General features: G+C 38.0%; 1 protein-coding gene across 2 annotated transcripts in view; it reads left to right on the forward strand.

The window, feature by feature from the left end:
* TOPBP1 (DNA topoisomerase II binding protein 1) overlaps positions 1-16,659 on the forward strand; it is a 74,364-nt gene that overhangs the window by 46,800 nt on the left and 10,905 nt on the right. For both annotated transcript variants that reach the window (XM_068972861.1, XM_068972869.1), the window contains exons 20-26: positions 1,487-1,707; positions 2,609-2,775; positions 3,019-3,130; positions 5,402-5,565; positions 6,056-6,193; positions 8,529-8,618; positions 8,791-8,952. In XM_068972861.1, the coding sequence (XP_068828962.1) occupies positions 1,487-1,707; positions 2,609-2,775; positions 3,019-3,130; positions 5,402-5,565; positions 6,056-6,193; positions 8,529-8,618; positions 8,791-8,952 (1,054 nt within the window). The remainder of the gene's footprint in view (positions 1-1,486; positions 1,708-2,608; positions 2,776-3,018; positions 3,131-5,401; positions 5,566-6,055; positions 6,194-8,528; positions 8,619-8,790; positions 8,953-16,659) is intronic.

The following is a 16,659-nucleotide window of genomic DNA, read 5'->3' on the forward strand; positions in this document are numbered from 1 at the left end:
AAAAATCCAACTTCCTTGTATTTGAGGCAAATAAACACTTTAGGAGTGCCATCAGCTTTGGCAAATTATTTTTGTTAACAATTCTTTATGTATATACATTGAAATATTCAGTATACACATTGAAGGCAGGTATTGGAATTCTTTTTACTTTTCAGTGAAATTGATACACCATAAAGAGGAACTAGAAAGCCTCTTGATGAAAGTGAAAGAGGAGAGTGAAAAAGTTGGCTCAACATTCACAAAACTAAGATCATGGCATCTGGTTCCATCACTTCATGGGAAATAGATGGGGAAACAGTGGAAACAGTGTCAGACTTTATTTTGGGGGGCTCCAAAATCACTGCAGATGATGATTGCAGCCATGAAGTTAAAAGACGCTTACTCCTTGGAAGAAAAGTTATGACCAACCTAGACAGCATATTGAAAAGCAGAGACATTACTTTGCCAACAAAGGTCCGTCTAGTCAAGGCTATGGTTTCTCCAGTGGTCATGTATGAATGTGAGAGTTGGACTGTGAAAAAAGCTGAGAACCGAAGAATTGATGCTTTTGAACTGTGGTGTTGGAGAAGACTCTTGAGAGTCCCTTGGACGGCAAGGAGATCCAACCAGTCCATCCTAAAAGAGACCAGTCCTGGGTGTTCATTGGAAGAACTGATGCTGAAGCTGAAACTCCAATACTTCAGCCACCTCATGTGATAAGTTGACTCATTGGAAAAGACTCTGATGTTGGGAGGGATTGAGGGCAGGAGGAGAAAAGGAAGACAGAGGATGAGATGGCTGGATGGCATCACCAACTCGGTGGACATGAGTTTTGAGTGAACTCCTGGAGTTGGTGATGGACAGGGAGGCCTGGCATGCTGCGATTCATGGGGTCACAAAGAGTCAGACACAACTGAGGGACTGAACTGAACTGAACTGAAAACGTGTTTCACTCTAGTTCACTATAAAGCTGGCTTACCTTAGACTCTGAGAGGTTTGGTTGTCAGTGATCAAAAAAACCTTCCTTAAAAGCAGCCTATAGATACTAAGTACACTTCCTATGTAATTATAGTTATTGTTTAATTACAGTTATTGTTTCCAGTGATTAAAAATACAGCCTGTGAATGGTCAGCAATGTAACCAGTTTCTAAACATTATGTTTCCCTAATCCTATATAATTGAGAAAAGTCCCTTTTCTAAATGCTGTAATCATTTTAGAATTTTAAATTTCCTACAGTAAACTTACCTCTGAAGTTTTAAATATAGAGATTCAATGTGCTTTATTTTCTAGGTAAAACAGATAAGTTTCTGGGAAAAAAAAATTTTTTTTTTTAATAAACATTTCCCAAAGTTCAGTTATTGAATAAGTATTTTCAAGTGCTTACTGTGTGCTAGATGATGGACATTTAAAGGTGAACCACCAATTTGCAGTCTAACTTAACAGAAGTTATGAGGACAGATTTTGTTATGGTTATCTGTTATTAAAATTGTGACTTCTATTCCATAGGCAGTCTCGTCAAACAGTACCTGATATCAACACAGAGCCCTCCCAAAATGAACAGATCATTTGGGATGACCCTACAGCCAGGGAGGAGAGAGCAAGACTTGCCAGCAATCTGCAGTGGCCTAGTTGTCCCACACAATACTCTGAGCTTCAGGTTGATGTTAAAAAATTGGAGGATTCTCCTTTCCAGGAGCCTTTGCATGATTCAGAAATTGCTAAACAGGGTAATGAGAAAGAAATCTATTTAATTGTTTGTATTAAGTACATGTTGACTTCTTGAAAATAAATAGATAAGCACTTTGTGGTTCTCTGAATTGTACATGCCAACAAAAATTTAATAGATATATTTGGGCTTAAACTTGGAAAAGTCAGAAAAATAATTATAAATTGATGTAATTTATCATACTCTGGCTGGGAGAATTCCATGGACAGAGGAGCCTGGCAGGCTATAGTCCATTGGGTTGCAGACAGTCAGACACGACTGAAGCGACTTAGCCACATAGGCATCATACATTGAAATATGTATTTTGATTAAATTTGGAAGTTAAGGATTAGGCGTTTTTTCCCTGGGACATTTTTCCGGTTCTTTTTGCATTTATGTAGTTAATGCTTGATTTTTCTCTCAATCATCATGTTTATTTAAGTCTTAACTCCACCTGACACATACCTACATTTCTTTAGAGCTGTATGAGTTTCTTTCTGAATTCCCTATATTTTTCTTCCTTGGACTTTACCTTGAAAACATAATGCTTCTGTTTCTCATCATTGGTCATCTTTCCCCCTCTTTTTCTTTCAGATCACATGAGTATTTCTCTATACTAGATGTATAGATTTATCTCTGCTTCTGATTTTCTCATAGAATTGCTCTCATTTTTAAAATCTGATTTACATTTTACTGATGAAGGTGTGGTATTTAAAGAGAGAAGTACACAGATAACACCATTTGCCATTTTAGTTGCATTCATTTATAAGCTCTAAAAATAGGCTACTTCTTTTGCATGTACGTTTTACATTCTAGAATTTCTGTTTAATTTCATCTTGGTTAAGACAGATGAGAATATTTCCCAGACTTTGTTCTTAGTTGTATTTGGATAACATCACACTGTGGTGTTTTATTCCCCTCAGCTGTTTGTGATCCCGGGAACATATGTGTGACTGGAGCCCCAAAACACCCGATCTCTGAAGAACTGGAAACTCCAATGAAAGACAGCCAGCTGATCCCTACGCCTCAAGCCCCCAGTATTGCCTTCCCCCTAGCCAACCCACCTGTGGCTCCACACCCTAGAGAAAAGGTTTGTTTATCCTTAGTACGGTGATAAGACTTTTGGATATTGCTGTTACGCTACATTCAGAATTTTTTGATATCAATATCAAAGGTTTGTCATACACTGAAAACTGTATTTCTTTTTACTCTATTATAATCATTTCTGCATTTGATAACTTAGAATACTAAGTAAAATTTTACTGTAAAAGAACCATAGACTTGATAGCTGTTTTGATGTTAATTTTTTCTAAAATAAACTTTTCCATTCCAGATTATAACAATAGAGGAGACTCATGAAGACTTGAAAAAACAGTACATATTTCAGTTGTCATCTCTGAATCCTCAAGAACGTATTGATTATTGTCATCTGATTGAAAAACTAGGTACAAGTATTTTACTTATGTCGAAAATGTAACCTTATTTGGAAGTCAAATGTAGATAATTAATGATACCATTTTTAAGCTGTAGAAATTGAGATTAAAAAGATGGATAACTTGTCTCAGGCCATACAGCCTATCAGCAGTAGAACTTAAGTCTTAGGATTTAAAGATTTAAAGTGAATCCCATCATTAAGGTGTAAGAATCTTGTCCTACTTTGAGTGTTCATCGTTGAAACTCTGGACAAAATCAAAGGAATTATATAGTTAAAACTACATTTTCATGAAATTGAAGTTACATTGATGTCCAGACTGGACGCCTCCTGCTGTGGCGTTCTTATTCTAGTGGTTGTCAGGCTCTCTGTCTGACACCATTCTGGAAGCAGCATACTAGAAAGGTAAACGTCCTAGCAACTACATTTTAAAAAGTAAAATGAAACAGATGAAATTAATTTTAGATATGTATTTTATTTATATGTGTACTTTATTTAATATTTACTTTATTAATATATGCAAAATATCATTTCAAAATATTATATTCAATATGTAATTACTATAAAATATCAGTGAGATAATTTGCCTGTTTTTCTTACTAAGTTTGAAATCTGGGATATATTTTACATGTACAGCACATCTCAACATCTCAATAGGGACTAACTGTGCTTCAGGTGTTCAGTAGCCACATGTGGCTAGTGGCTACTGTATTGGACAAAGCAGCCTTATAGAACTTAATATGACAACTTGACCTAGAGAAACATTAAGAAATAATGATTGTTTAATAGTAGCCCTGAACCAAGAAAAGATAAAAGGTCCTTTAGTGCCCTCCTTTTAAGTTTGTGAACTATGACACTTTTTTTTTTATTTTTAGATTTCTTTCAGATACAGTTGTACACTTAAGAAGCTGTATGTTTTGGAAACTTCACTCATGTGGAACATTTGTTTCCCAGTCATATAATAAATTAGATGGAGATAAATCAAAATTGCTAAGCATTACCTAGAGCTCACCAAATGGAGCACTTGCAAGTGTCTGTCTTGTGTGGAGTGTTCCATCTCTATAAACTATGCAGCTAGCAGAGACTTGTCTAGAAGAGAGCAGAGCCAGATGAGTGCAGACTGCTGAACTGGGAGTCTGTGACTAGAGGGTTTTGATACTAGACTGCAGAGAGTCCCATCATTGTCTAAATGAACTGATGTACATAAATAAGTTCGCCTGTTGTCTGAGTTGTAATAAATTTACTACATAGAATTAGATATTGATACTAATAATGGAATTTTTACCTTATTGTTCTTTAGTCACTGTGATCCTGGATTAGTTACTCTGTACCTGTGTCCTCATATATAAATTGTACATAATAGAATATTCATAGAATAGTGATGATTAAATGAGTCAATACTTTAAAATCCCTGACTTGTATAGTAAGTGCTCAAAAGTATTGCCGCTCTTAATTATTAAAGTCATCTGTAAAGCATAAGTAGAGTTCCATTGGTCTGTGAAAAATCTCAGGAAGTCCTTGGTACCACACTGCCTAACCTTTAAAATATAAATAAAAGCATGCTTTACATATATTTACTTAGGCATTCTTCTTTCCTCAAAGTCAGACTTCTTTCTTACATATCTGAGAAGAGGGGTCAGCTCTCACCATCTCCTTCATCTCTATTTACCTAGCGTGTGTTTTCCTCCTGAGCTTCTGTGTTGGTCTACTGACCTTGTTTCCACTAAAAGCATGACAAAAAAATTTTTTTTTCTGTTTTAAGTCTGTAGATGCCCATTTTTGGCCTCCATCTCCCTGGTGACATATTCAGTGCTTGAAAATTGCTAAGGTAGTTGAGAGAGACTTAAGAGATGTGAACCTAAGAGAGGCTTAGGAGAACAGCCAGTTGCAGTTTGTTGCTCTTGTTTGTATTCAGTTTCTTTTTTTTAATCTTAATTGTAACAAACCAATTTCAGAGAAGCAGGAAATTTTGAGTAAACATTTTATAAAAATACGCATGTAAAGTAATTGTCAGGGGTTTTGTTTATTTAATGCAATTCATTTATAAATAACTTCTCTGCATTCCTGGGTCGGGAAGATCCCCTGGAGAAGGAAATGGCAATCCACTCCAGTATTCTTGCCTGGAAAATCCCATGGAGAGAGGAGCCTGGGCGGGCTACCGTCCATGGGGTCGCAAGAGTCAGACACGACTTAGCGACTAAACCACCACCACTGCATAGTTGAGGTACATTTTCCCTCAGAAAAGGTTAAGAATCAATAAAGTACCAATTTTTCTCTAATTAAGGTGGATCAGTGATTGAGAAGCAGTGCTTTGATCCCAGCTGTACACACATTGTTGTGGGGCATCCACTTCGCAACGAGAAATATTTAGCTTCCGTGGCAGCAGGAAAGTGGGTACTCCATCGCTCCTACCTTGAAGCTTGCAGGACTGCTGGGCGCTTCATGTCGGTGTGTATGCAAATTAACGTGAACGGTCATTTTTCTTAAAATTAAATGTCTTAATAATTGATTCCAGCACATAAAATATTAAACTAGTTATTTGAAATATTTTGGTTTGTAACTGACCATCGCAATAATATCTATCATGTAGTTTTTGAAGTTTTCAATCAAGATACCTCAGGGATCTCCCTTGTATAGGCTAGTAATCAAACTGTTAATATATACCTCCTCTGAGACCGTGTCCTTCTGTGAAGTTCATCTTATAGTAGGTAAAGCCCAGTAATCTAAATACTACCAGTTGCTAAGATGAAGCTAGATGTACATGACTTTCATATGAAGGCAAATTAATCTACATTTCCTCCATGCTCATAAATTGATGCTTGCTTAGTACTCTCTGTATTTAGAGGAACAAAATATGTAGCTTGTAGCTCTTACTAGATTGTGGACTCTTTGAGGACGTATTGTAGGAATTCAAAAGTTTGTTGAACTAATTCTCTAGGAAGAAGACTATGAGTGGGGAAGTAGTTCCATACTCGATGTTTTGACTGGAATCAATGTACAGCAACGAAAATTAGCACTTGCAGCAATGAGATGGAGGAAAAAAATCCAGCAAAGACAAGAATCAGGCATTATTGAGGTATTAATATATATAATTATGTGGGTAGTATAAATGGCATTTGATGTCATGACTAAAGAGAACCTGTATTACAAAGTAAGACTAGTTCTATTTGTCTTTTATTCTTTGATTGATATACTTAATTTGGGCATTCTAAATTGAGCTTAATGTGATTCCTAATTCTTCTAATTGTGATCAACAGTAATATATATTTATGTTGATGGCTTTCTTAAAAATCATTTATATGTGTAAAATGTGGCCCATACTATATTTCTTCCAAAGAATCTTTTCAGCCTCTAGCTTCAGGAGTTCTCGACTTGGGGTCCACAGATTATCAAATCAGATATCAAAGGAGTTTATAGATCAAATTCAGAAAGGCTGTACACTTTCGATGGGGGGAAAATACATCCTTATTTTTACAAACCTCTAATTGAAAGTTTGCATTTCCTTCATTATATAAGTCTAGGCAGCAGATCACAACACTGTTAACAGTGCTGTGATGTTCCCCACAGAAATCAGTTGTTTTTTAAAATTTATTTATTTCTTTGGCTTTGTTGAGTCTTACTTGCAGTGTACAGGATCTTCACTGCATCATATGGGGTCTTTCCTTGTGGTGCACGAAATCTCCAGTATTGGCTTTCGGACTCAGTAGTTGTAACGTGGGTTTAGTTGTTTTGCAGCATGTGGGATTTCCAACAGGGATCAAACTTGCATCCCCTGCATTATAAGGCAGATTCTTAACCACTGGACCACCAGGGAAGTCCCAGAAATCAGATATTTTTGCTTGGATTATGTTTGCAACTTAAAATATTGTTTATGTTCATCACAACTTTAAAATTATAGTACATATAGACCTCCTTGACTTGCAGTGGTTTGACTTTATGATGCTACAAAAGAGATACACATTCAGTAAAAAGCATATTTCAAATTTTGAATGTTGGTCTTTTTCCAGGCTAGCATTTTGTAATGCAGTATTCTCTGGTGATGCTGGGCTGTAGCAGCATCCGCTGCGCCCAGTGAGCCACGTGATCATGGGGGCAGTAAACAACTGATACAGCCATTCTGTTTTTCACTTTCAGTATAGTATTCAGTGAATTACATGAGATATTCAACTACTTTATTATAAAATTGACTTTGTGTTAGCTGATTTTCCCCAATTAAAGACTTCTGTGTTATGAGCATGTTTAATATAGGCCAGTAAGCTATGGTTAGATAGTATTACTGACTCAAAGGACATGAATTTGAGCAAACTCTAAAATTAGTTAGTGGACTTAGTGGAGAAAGATGAGCCTGGCATGCTGCAGTCCATGTGGTTGCAGAGTCAAAGACACAACTTAGCAACTGAACAACAGCAGCAGTAAGACTTACCTGGTGGTCTGTGGCTAAGGCTTCGTGCTCCCAGTGCATGTGGCCCAGGTTCAATCCATGATCAGAGAACTAGATCCCACCTGATGCAACTAAAAGTCCCACATGCTGCAACTAAGACCCGGTGCAGCCAAATAAATAAAGTTTTAAAAAACAGTGGTAATCTGATGGTTAGTACAGTAGGTGTATTTAAATGCACTTTTTACTAAATGGTGTCTTCAACCCTCTGATGGGTTTAAGGTAGAAGCACATCTATTATTATGTCACAGATTTTTTAATATTTTTATAATTTTCAATAAAATGGTTTCTTTTGTAATACTTTGTTTTATTTTGAACATTTATAAAACATTCATATGGTATGGAAATTACATTTCAATAAAGCTGTTTGGTTTTTTTTTTTTTTTTTTGGAAAACAGATCATAGGTTTACTACTGCCAGATAGGTCCATACCTCACAAAAAGATTAAAAGTACAAATTATGTCATCTTTTATGTTACATTCTGAGTTCTGTGCTATCTCCAAGTCCCTGTTAGTCTTGATTCCCTTTATTTTAGAGTAATTCCACTAGCTTCTGTTAACTGTGAATTCTGTACTTAAATTAAATTTCCAATTTGTAGTCATTTTCAAGGGAAGTAGTAGTAAGGCTTCATCTAATCTAAGAAGCCATGTTTTAGATTCTACAATTAGAGTAGTTGGAAGAAAAAAAAAATACTAGAAAAAAACTAAACAAATGTCAAGTTGCTTTGTTTTATTGTTACCTACTTATTAAATCATTTTTTTAATTCTTCAATTATTAATTTATTGATGGCCTACTGTATGCCAGACACAATGACTGCGTGTATCAGTGTTCTGACCAAGGTAGTTATCAGTTCATCAGAAGTAAAACTTAAGATTATTCACTTACATAAAACTAAGACTACAGAGAAAATAATGTTTTTATATTGTCATTTATTTTCCAAATAATTTCTACACTGATTATTTTTCATTTGCAGGGGGCGTTTAGTGGGTGGAAAGTTATTTTACATGTTGATCAGTCCCGAGAATCAGGATTCAAACGCCTACTTCAGTCAGGAGGAGCAAAGGTTTGTATTGAGTCAACTTAACTGGATTTTTTATAATTACTTCTAACCAAGGTTGCTGTGATCAGTTCTTGATTTTCTGTACTTTATGAGATGGTAATACTTAGGTGTAGATTATACAGTTGAACTACCTTGGAACACTGATACATTGTGGTGCTTTTTGTTTTTTCCTTAGGTGCTGCCTGGTTATTCTGTATCTTTATTTAAAGAAGCTACACATCTCTTTTCTGACTTTAATAAACAGAAACCAGATGACTCAGGAGTTAATATAGCAGAAGCTGCTGCCCAGAATGTATACTGCTTGAAAACAGAATACATTGCTGATTTTCTTATGCAGGTTTGTAAAATCCTGTCCTTGACAACCTTGCTACCAGAAACATGCTTATGTGCATACAGATATAACTATACAGCAAAACCCTTGATTGTTATTCATAGAATGTTAATCTCCCATTAGTCTCCTTGATTCAGCCCTTTCAGTTTCCATCTATTTTTTAAAAATAATGAACACATGTAAACATTTGGCCTGGAAGGTAAATATGAAGTGGGTATAAAAATCTGGGGACCTCTAAAAGCCTTAAAAGTGCCCTCTAAATTGTTGGGATATAAAGAACACAGAAACTGATTCTGCAAATCCAAGGAGAGACATTTACCCAAGGGTCCTTTCTAAATTTTCTTGACCTTTTTCCTTTGTTGTTGTTTAGTCGCTAAGTCATGTCCGACTCTTTGTGACCCCATGAACTGCAGCACACTAGGCTTCCCTGTCCTTCACCATTTCCTGGAGTTTGCTCAGACTCATGTCCATTGAGTGAGTGATGACATCCAGTCATCTCACCCTCTGTAACCCACCTTTTCTTCTCTCAATCTTTCCCAGCATCAGGGTCTTTTTCCGGTGAGTCACCTCTTCCTGTCACATGGCCAAAGTATTTGGAGCTTCAGGGTTAGTCCTTCCAGTGAATATTCAGGGTTGATTTCCTTTAGGATTGACTGGTGTGATCACCTTGCTGTCCATGGGACTTGCAGGAGCCTTCTCCAGCACCACTCTCCTCTTTTACCCTCATCAAGAGGCTCTTTAGTTCATCTTCACCATTCTGTTTCAGGGATATATCAAGAGGTTCTTTAGTTCCTCTTCTCCCAGTGATTGCAGCTTGTGATTCATCCAGCTGGGCATTTCACGTGATGCACTCTGCATAAAAGTTAAATAAGCAAGGTGACAGTATACAGCCTTGATGTACTCCTTTCCCAATTTTGAAATAATCTGTTGTTCCATGTCCAGTTCTAATTGTTGCTTCTTTCTAATTGTTGCATAGAGGTTTCTCAGGAGGCAAGTAAGGTACTCTGATATTCCCATCTCTTTAAGAATTTTCCACAGTTTGTTATGAACTATACAGTCAAAGGCTTTAGCATAGTCAATGAAGATATTTTTATGGGATTCTGTAGCTTTTTCTATGATCTAATGGATGTTGACAGTTTGATCTCTGGTTCCTCTGCATTTTCTAAATCCAGCTTGTACATCTGGAAATGCTTGCCTCACATACTGTTGAAGCCTAGCTTGAAGGATTTTTGAGCATCACTTTGGTAGCATGTGAAATGAGTACAATTGTGTGGAAGTTTGAACATTCTTTGACTTTGCCCTTCTTGGGGATTGGAATGAAAACTGACCTTTTCCAGTCCTGTGGCCACTGCTGAGTTTTCCAAATTTGTTGATATATTGAGTGCAGCACTTTTAACAGCATCATCTTCTAGGATTTGAGATAGCTCAGCTGGAATTCTGTCACTTCCACTAGCTTTGTTCATAGTATTGTTTCCTAAGGCCCACTTGACTTTGCACTCTAGGATGTCTGGCTCTAGGGAAATGACCACATCATCATGGTTATCCCACTCATCGTTTTTTGTATAGTTCTTCTGTGTATTCTTGCTACTCTTAATCTCTTATACTTTCAGTTCAGTTCAGTTCAGTTGCTCAGTCGTGTCTGACTCTTTGCAACCCCATGAGTTGCAGCATGCCAGGTGCCCTGTCCATCACCAACTCCTGGAGTTCACTCAAACTCACGTCCATCAGGTTGGTGATGCCATCCAGCCATCTCATCCTCTGCTGTTCCCTTCTACTCCTGCCCCCAATCCCTCCCAGCATCAGAGTTTTTTCCAATGAGTCAACTCTTCACATGAGGTGGCCAAAGTACGGGAGTTTCAGCTTTAGCATCATTCCTTCCAAAGAAATCCCAGGACTGATCTTCTTTAGAATGGACTGGTTGGATCTCCTTGCAGTCCAAGGGACTCTCAAGAGTCTTCTCCAACATCACAGTTCAAAAGCATCAATTCTTCGGTGCTCAGCTTTCTTCACAGTCCAACTCTCACATCCATACATGACCAGTGGAAAAACCACAGCCTTGACTAGATGGACCTTTGTTGGCAAAGTAATGTCTCTGCTTTTGAATATGCTGTCTAGGTTGGTCATAACTTTTCTTCCAAGGAGTAAAGTCTCTTTTAATTTCATGCCTGCAGTCACCATCTGCAGTGATTAAGTCTGACACTGTTTCCACTGTTACCCCATCTATTTGCCATGAAGTGATGGGACCAGATGCCATGATCTTCGTTTTCTGAATGTTGAGCTTTAAGCCAACTTTTTCACTCTCTTCTTTCACTTTCATCAAGAGGCTTTTTAGTTCCTCTTCACTTTCTGCCATAAGGGTGGTGTCATCTGCATGTCTGAGGTTATTGATATTTCAATCTTGATTCCAGCTTGTGCTTCTTCCAGCCCAGCGTTTCTCATGATTACTCTGCATATAAGTTAAATAAGCAGGGTGACAGTATATAGCCTTGACGTACTCCTTTTCCTATTTGGAACCAGTCTGTTGTTCCATGTCCAGTTCTAACTGTTGCTTCCTGACCTGCATATAGGTTTCTCAAGAGGCAGGTCAGGTGGTCTGGTATTCCCATCTCTTTCAGAATTTTCCACAGTTTATGATGATCCACACAGTCAAAGGCTTTGGCATAGTCAATAAAGCAGAAATATATGTTTTTCTGGAACTCTCTTGCTTTTTCGATGATCCAGCGGATGTTGGCAATTTGATCTCTGGTTCCTCTGCCTTTTCTAAAACCCGCTTGAACATCAGGAAGTTCACAGTTCACATATTGGTGAAGCCTGGCTTTGAAACATTTGAGCATTACTTTACTAGCGTGTGAGATAAGTGCATTTGTGAGGTAGTTTGAGCATTCTTTGGCATTGCCTTTCTTTGGGATTGGAATGAAGACTGACCTTTTCCAGTCCTGTGGCCACTGCTATACCTGTGTTAGAAAGTAAGGGAAATCATGCACTTGCTACATGGAAGGTTCACTATATTCCTGCTCAGAATTGGCCTTTGCTGGCTGATTTGAATGGACAAAGAAAGATCTTGACACCAGAGTGCCTAAAATGCCATCAGGAATCAGTGAGATATGACACATCATAAATGTCTTACCACAAAGGATTCCAAATAGAAGGAAGTCAGAACTTAACCTGGTTTGTAATTGCTGCTGCTTGCGTTTGGAAGTTGGTCAGGGTTTAATAGAAGGAATGCTTGAAACCGACATAAAACCTGTTATAAAGCAGTGAAGTGTACTGACTAGGAATTAGTAGATCAGTGCTTGTTCTCTTTGAACATCTAAATATATATATATAAAACAGGTATGCATGCTTTATTATTTTTAAATGACAGATTTCTTGAGGTAAAAGAACACCATTTATACAAGAGATCGTGAAGATTTATTCTAAGAGCCATGTCTGATGAATTCATGGTTCATTAGAATGCTGTGTAAAGAAGGATCCTGAGGTTGTATCATTAGCAGTGACAACACAGCCATGTTTTTGTTATCCTCACTCAACTTAGAATCTTTTCAGTGGTAGCATTTCTTTCATTAGAGAATGAGAGCTTTATGATCCATTTAATTTCCCTTTTAGTTGCTAGAGACTCAGGCAAAATTTTTTTTAAATATAATTTTCTCCTTTCCCTTTATTAATTGATTTTATCTTTTATTTTGTGGACTGTTCAATTCAGTTGCTCAGTCGTGTCTGACTCTTTGCTACCCCATGAATCACAGCACGCCAGACCTCCCTGTCTATCACCAGCTCCCGGAGTTCACTCAAACTCATGTCTGTCCATCGAGTCGGTGATTCCATCCAGCCATCTCATCCTGTCATCCCCTTCTCCTCCTGTCCCCAATCCCTCCCAGCATCAGGGTCTTCCAGTGAGTCAACTCTTCACATGAGGTGGCCAAAGTATTGGAGTTTCAGCTTTAATATCACTCCTTCCAGTGAGCACCCAGGGCTGATCTCCTTTAGCATGGACTGGTTGGATCTTGCAATCCAAGGGACTCTCAAGACTCTTCTCCAACACCACAGTTCAAAAACATCAATTCTTTGGGGCTCAGCTTTCTTCACAGTCCAACTCTCACATCCATACATGACCACTGGAAAAGCCACAGCCTTGACTAAATGGACCTTTGTTGGCAAAGTAATGTCTCTGCTTTTGAATATGCTATCTAGGTTCATCATAACTTTTCTTCCAAGGAGTAAGCATCTTTTAATTTCATGGCTGCAGTCACCATCTGCGGTGATTTTGGAGCCCAGAAAAATAAAGTCAGCCGCTGTTTCCACTGTTACCCCATCTATTTGCCATGAAGTGATGGGACCAGATGCCATGATCTTAGTTTTCTGAATGTTGAACTTTAAGCCAACTTTTTCGCTCTCCTCTTTCACTTTCATCAAGAGGCTTTTTAGTTCTTCACTTTGTGACATAAGGGTACTGTCATCTGCATATCTGAGGTTATTGATATTTCTCCCAGCAATCTTGATTCCAGCTTGTGCTTCTTCCAGCCCAGCGTTTCTCATAATGTACTCTGCATATAAGTTAAATAAGCAGGGTGACAATATACAGCCTTGACATAGTCCTTTTCCTATTTGGAACCAGTCTGTTGTTCCATGTCCAGTTCTAACTGTTGCTTCCTGACCTGATAGAGGTTTCTCAAGAGGCAGGTCAGATGGTCTGGTATTCCCATCTCTTTCAGAATTTTCCACAGTTTATTGTGATCCATACAGTCAAAGGCTTTGGCATTGTCAGTAAAGCAGAAATAGCTGTTTTTCTGGAACTCTTGCTTTTTTGATGATCCAGCAGATGTTGGCAATTTGATATCTGGTTTCTCTTCCTTTTCTGAAACCAGCTTGAACATCTGGAAGTTCACGGTTCATGTATTGCTGAAGCCTGGCTTGGAGAATTTTGAGCATTACTTTACTAGCGTGTGAGATGAGTGCAGTTGTGGATGTTACTATACTGTAATTTTTTTTATTAGTTTATTTTAATTGGAGACTAATTTACAATATTGTGATGGTTTTTGCCTTATTACATTGACATGAATCAGCCACGGGTGTACATGTGTCCCCCCATCCTGAACCCCCCCCCCCCCACCTCTCTCCCCATCCCGTCCCTCTGGGTTGTGCCAGAGCACCAGCTTTGAGTGCCCTGCTTCATGCATTGAACTTGCACTAGTCATCTGTTTCACATATGGTGATGAAAGATATTTCAATGCTATTCTCTCAAATCATCTTACCCTTGCCTTCCCCACAGGATCCAAAAGTCTGTTCTTTACATGTGTGTCCAGTTCCATTCTTCATCAGGATTGCTTTGGCTATTCAAGATTTTTTGTGTTTCCATACAAACAGTGAAATTATTTGTTCTAGCTCTATGAAAAATACCATTGGTAGCTTAATAGGGATTGCATTGAATCTATAGATTGCTTTGGGTAGTATACTCATTTTCACTATATTGATTCTTCTGATCCATGAACATGGTATATTTCTCCATCTATTTGTGTCATCTTTGATTTCTTTCATGAGTGTTTTATAGTTTTCTAGGTAGTGTCCTGCTTTGTCTCTTATCACAGTCTTCATTTCAAAGTCTATTTTATCTGATATGAGTATTGCAACTTCTGCTTTCTTTTGGTCTCCATTTGCATGAAATATCTTTTTCCAGTCCTTCACTTTCAGTCTGTATGTGTTCCTTGGTTTCAGGTGGGTCTCTTGCTGACAGCATATATAGGGGTCTTGTTTTTGTATCCATTTGGCCAGTCTTTGTCTTTTGGTGGGGCATTTAGCCCATTTACATTTAAGGTAATTATTGATAACTATGATCCCATTACCATTTACTTGTTTTGCATTAGATTTTATAAACCTTTTCTATGTTTCCTGTCTAGAGAAGATCCTCTAACATTTGTTGAAGAGCTGGTTTGGTGATGGTGAATTCAAGCTTTTGCTTGTCTCTAAAGCTTTTGATTTCTCCTTCATATTTGAATGAGATCCTTGCTGGGTAGAGTAATCTTGTTCGTAGGTTTTTCTCTTTCATCACTTTAAGTATGTCCTGCCATTCCCTCTGGCCTGAAGAGTTTCTATTGAAATACAGCTGTTATCTTTATGGGGATCCCCTTGTATGTTGTATGTTGCTTTTCCCTTGCTGCTTTTAATATTTACTCTTGTGTCTAATCTTTGTTAGTTTGATTAATGTGTATCTTGGGGTATTTCGCCTTGAGCTTATCCTTTTTGGGATTCTGTGGGTTTCTTGAACTTGGGTGGCTATTTCCTTCCCCATTTTAGGGAAGTTTTCGACTATTATCTCCTCAGGTATTTTCTCATGCCCTTTCTTTTTGTCTTCTTCTGTGATACCTGTGATTTGAATGTTGGTGCATTTAACATTGTCCCAGCAGTCTTTGAGGTTGTCCTCATTTCTTTTAACTCTTTTTTCCTCTCGGCTTCATTTCTTTCCACCATTCTATCTTCCACCTCACTTATCCTCTCTTCTGCCTCAGTTATTCTACTGTTGGTTCCCTCCAGAGTGCTTTTGATCCTCAGTTATTACATTATTCATTATTGATTGACTCTTCTTTATTTTTTCTAGGTCCTTGTTAAATATTTCTTGCATCTTCTCAATCCTTGTCTCTAGTCTATCTGTAACTCCATTTTGTCTTCAAGATTTTGGATCATATTTACTATCATTATTCTGAATTCTTTTTCAGATAGACTCCCTATCTCCTCTTTTGTTTGGTTTGGTGGGTATTTATCATATTCCTTCACCTGCTGAATGTTTCTCTGCCTTTTCACTTTGTTTAGATTGCTGTGTTTGGGGTGCCATGTCTGTAGGCTGTAAGTTTATGGTTCCTCTTTATTGTGGAGTCTACTCCCTGTGGGTGGAGTTGGACTAGTGGCTTGTCAAGGTTTCTTGATTGGGGGAGCTTGTGTCTGTGTTCTGGTGGGTGGAGTTGGATTTCTTCTCTCCGTAGTGCAGTGAAGTGTCCAGTAGTGAGTTTTGGGGTGTCCATGGGTTTGACACAGGCTTTGGGCAGCCTGTGTTTTACTGTTCAGGGTTGTGTTTCTGTTTTGCTGGAGAATTAGCATGGTATGTCTTGCACTGAAACTTATGACTCTTGAGCAGAGCTTCATTTCAGTGTAGGTATTGAGACTTTTGGGTGAGCTCTTGTCTATTAATGTTCCCAGAGTCAGGAGTTCTCTGATGTTCTCAAGTTTTGGAGTTAAGCCTCCTGCCTCTGGCTTTCAGTCCTTCTCTTAGAGTAGCCTCAAGACTTTTCCATCAATACAGCACATATGATAAAACATCTAGGTTAATGGTGAAACAATTCTCCACAGCAAGGAACACCCAGAGAGATTCATAGAATTACATAGAGAAGAGAAGAGGGAGGAGGAAAATAGAGTTGACCAAGAGAAGAGGGGGAGTCAAAGGGGAGAGAGCAATCAAGCCAGTAATCAATTCTCTAAGTGCTCGCCACAGCCCAGAACACCCAGAGAGATTCACAGAGTTAAGTAGAGAAGAGAAGAGGAAGTTAGGAGATAGAGGTGATCTGGAGGAGCAAAGGGAGAGTTAAAAGGGGAGAGAGAAGTCCAGCCAGTAATCAAATCCCTAACTGAAAATGGAAACTGAAGATAGATTCTTAAAGGTACAAAATTGATAATACCAAAAAGCAACATTAAAAATCTAGAATAGACTCTCAAAAATATAAAATA

This window comes from Capricornis sumatraensis, chromosome 1, assembly GCF_032405125.1.
Source record: "Capricornis sumatraensis isolate serow.1 chromosome 1, serow.2, whole genome shotgun sequence".
Classification (NCBI taxonomy): domain Eukaryota; kingdom Metazoa; phylum Chordata; class Mammalia; order Artiodactyla; family Bovidae; genus Capricornis; species Capricornis sumatraensis.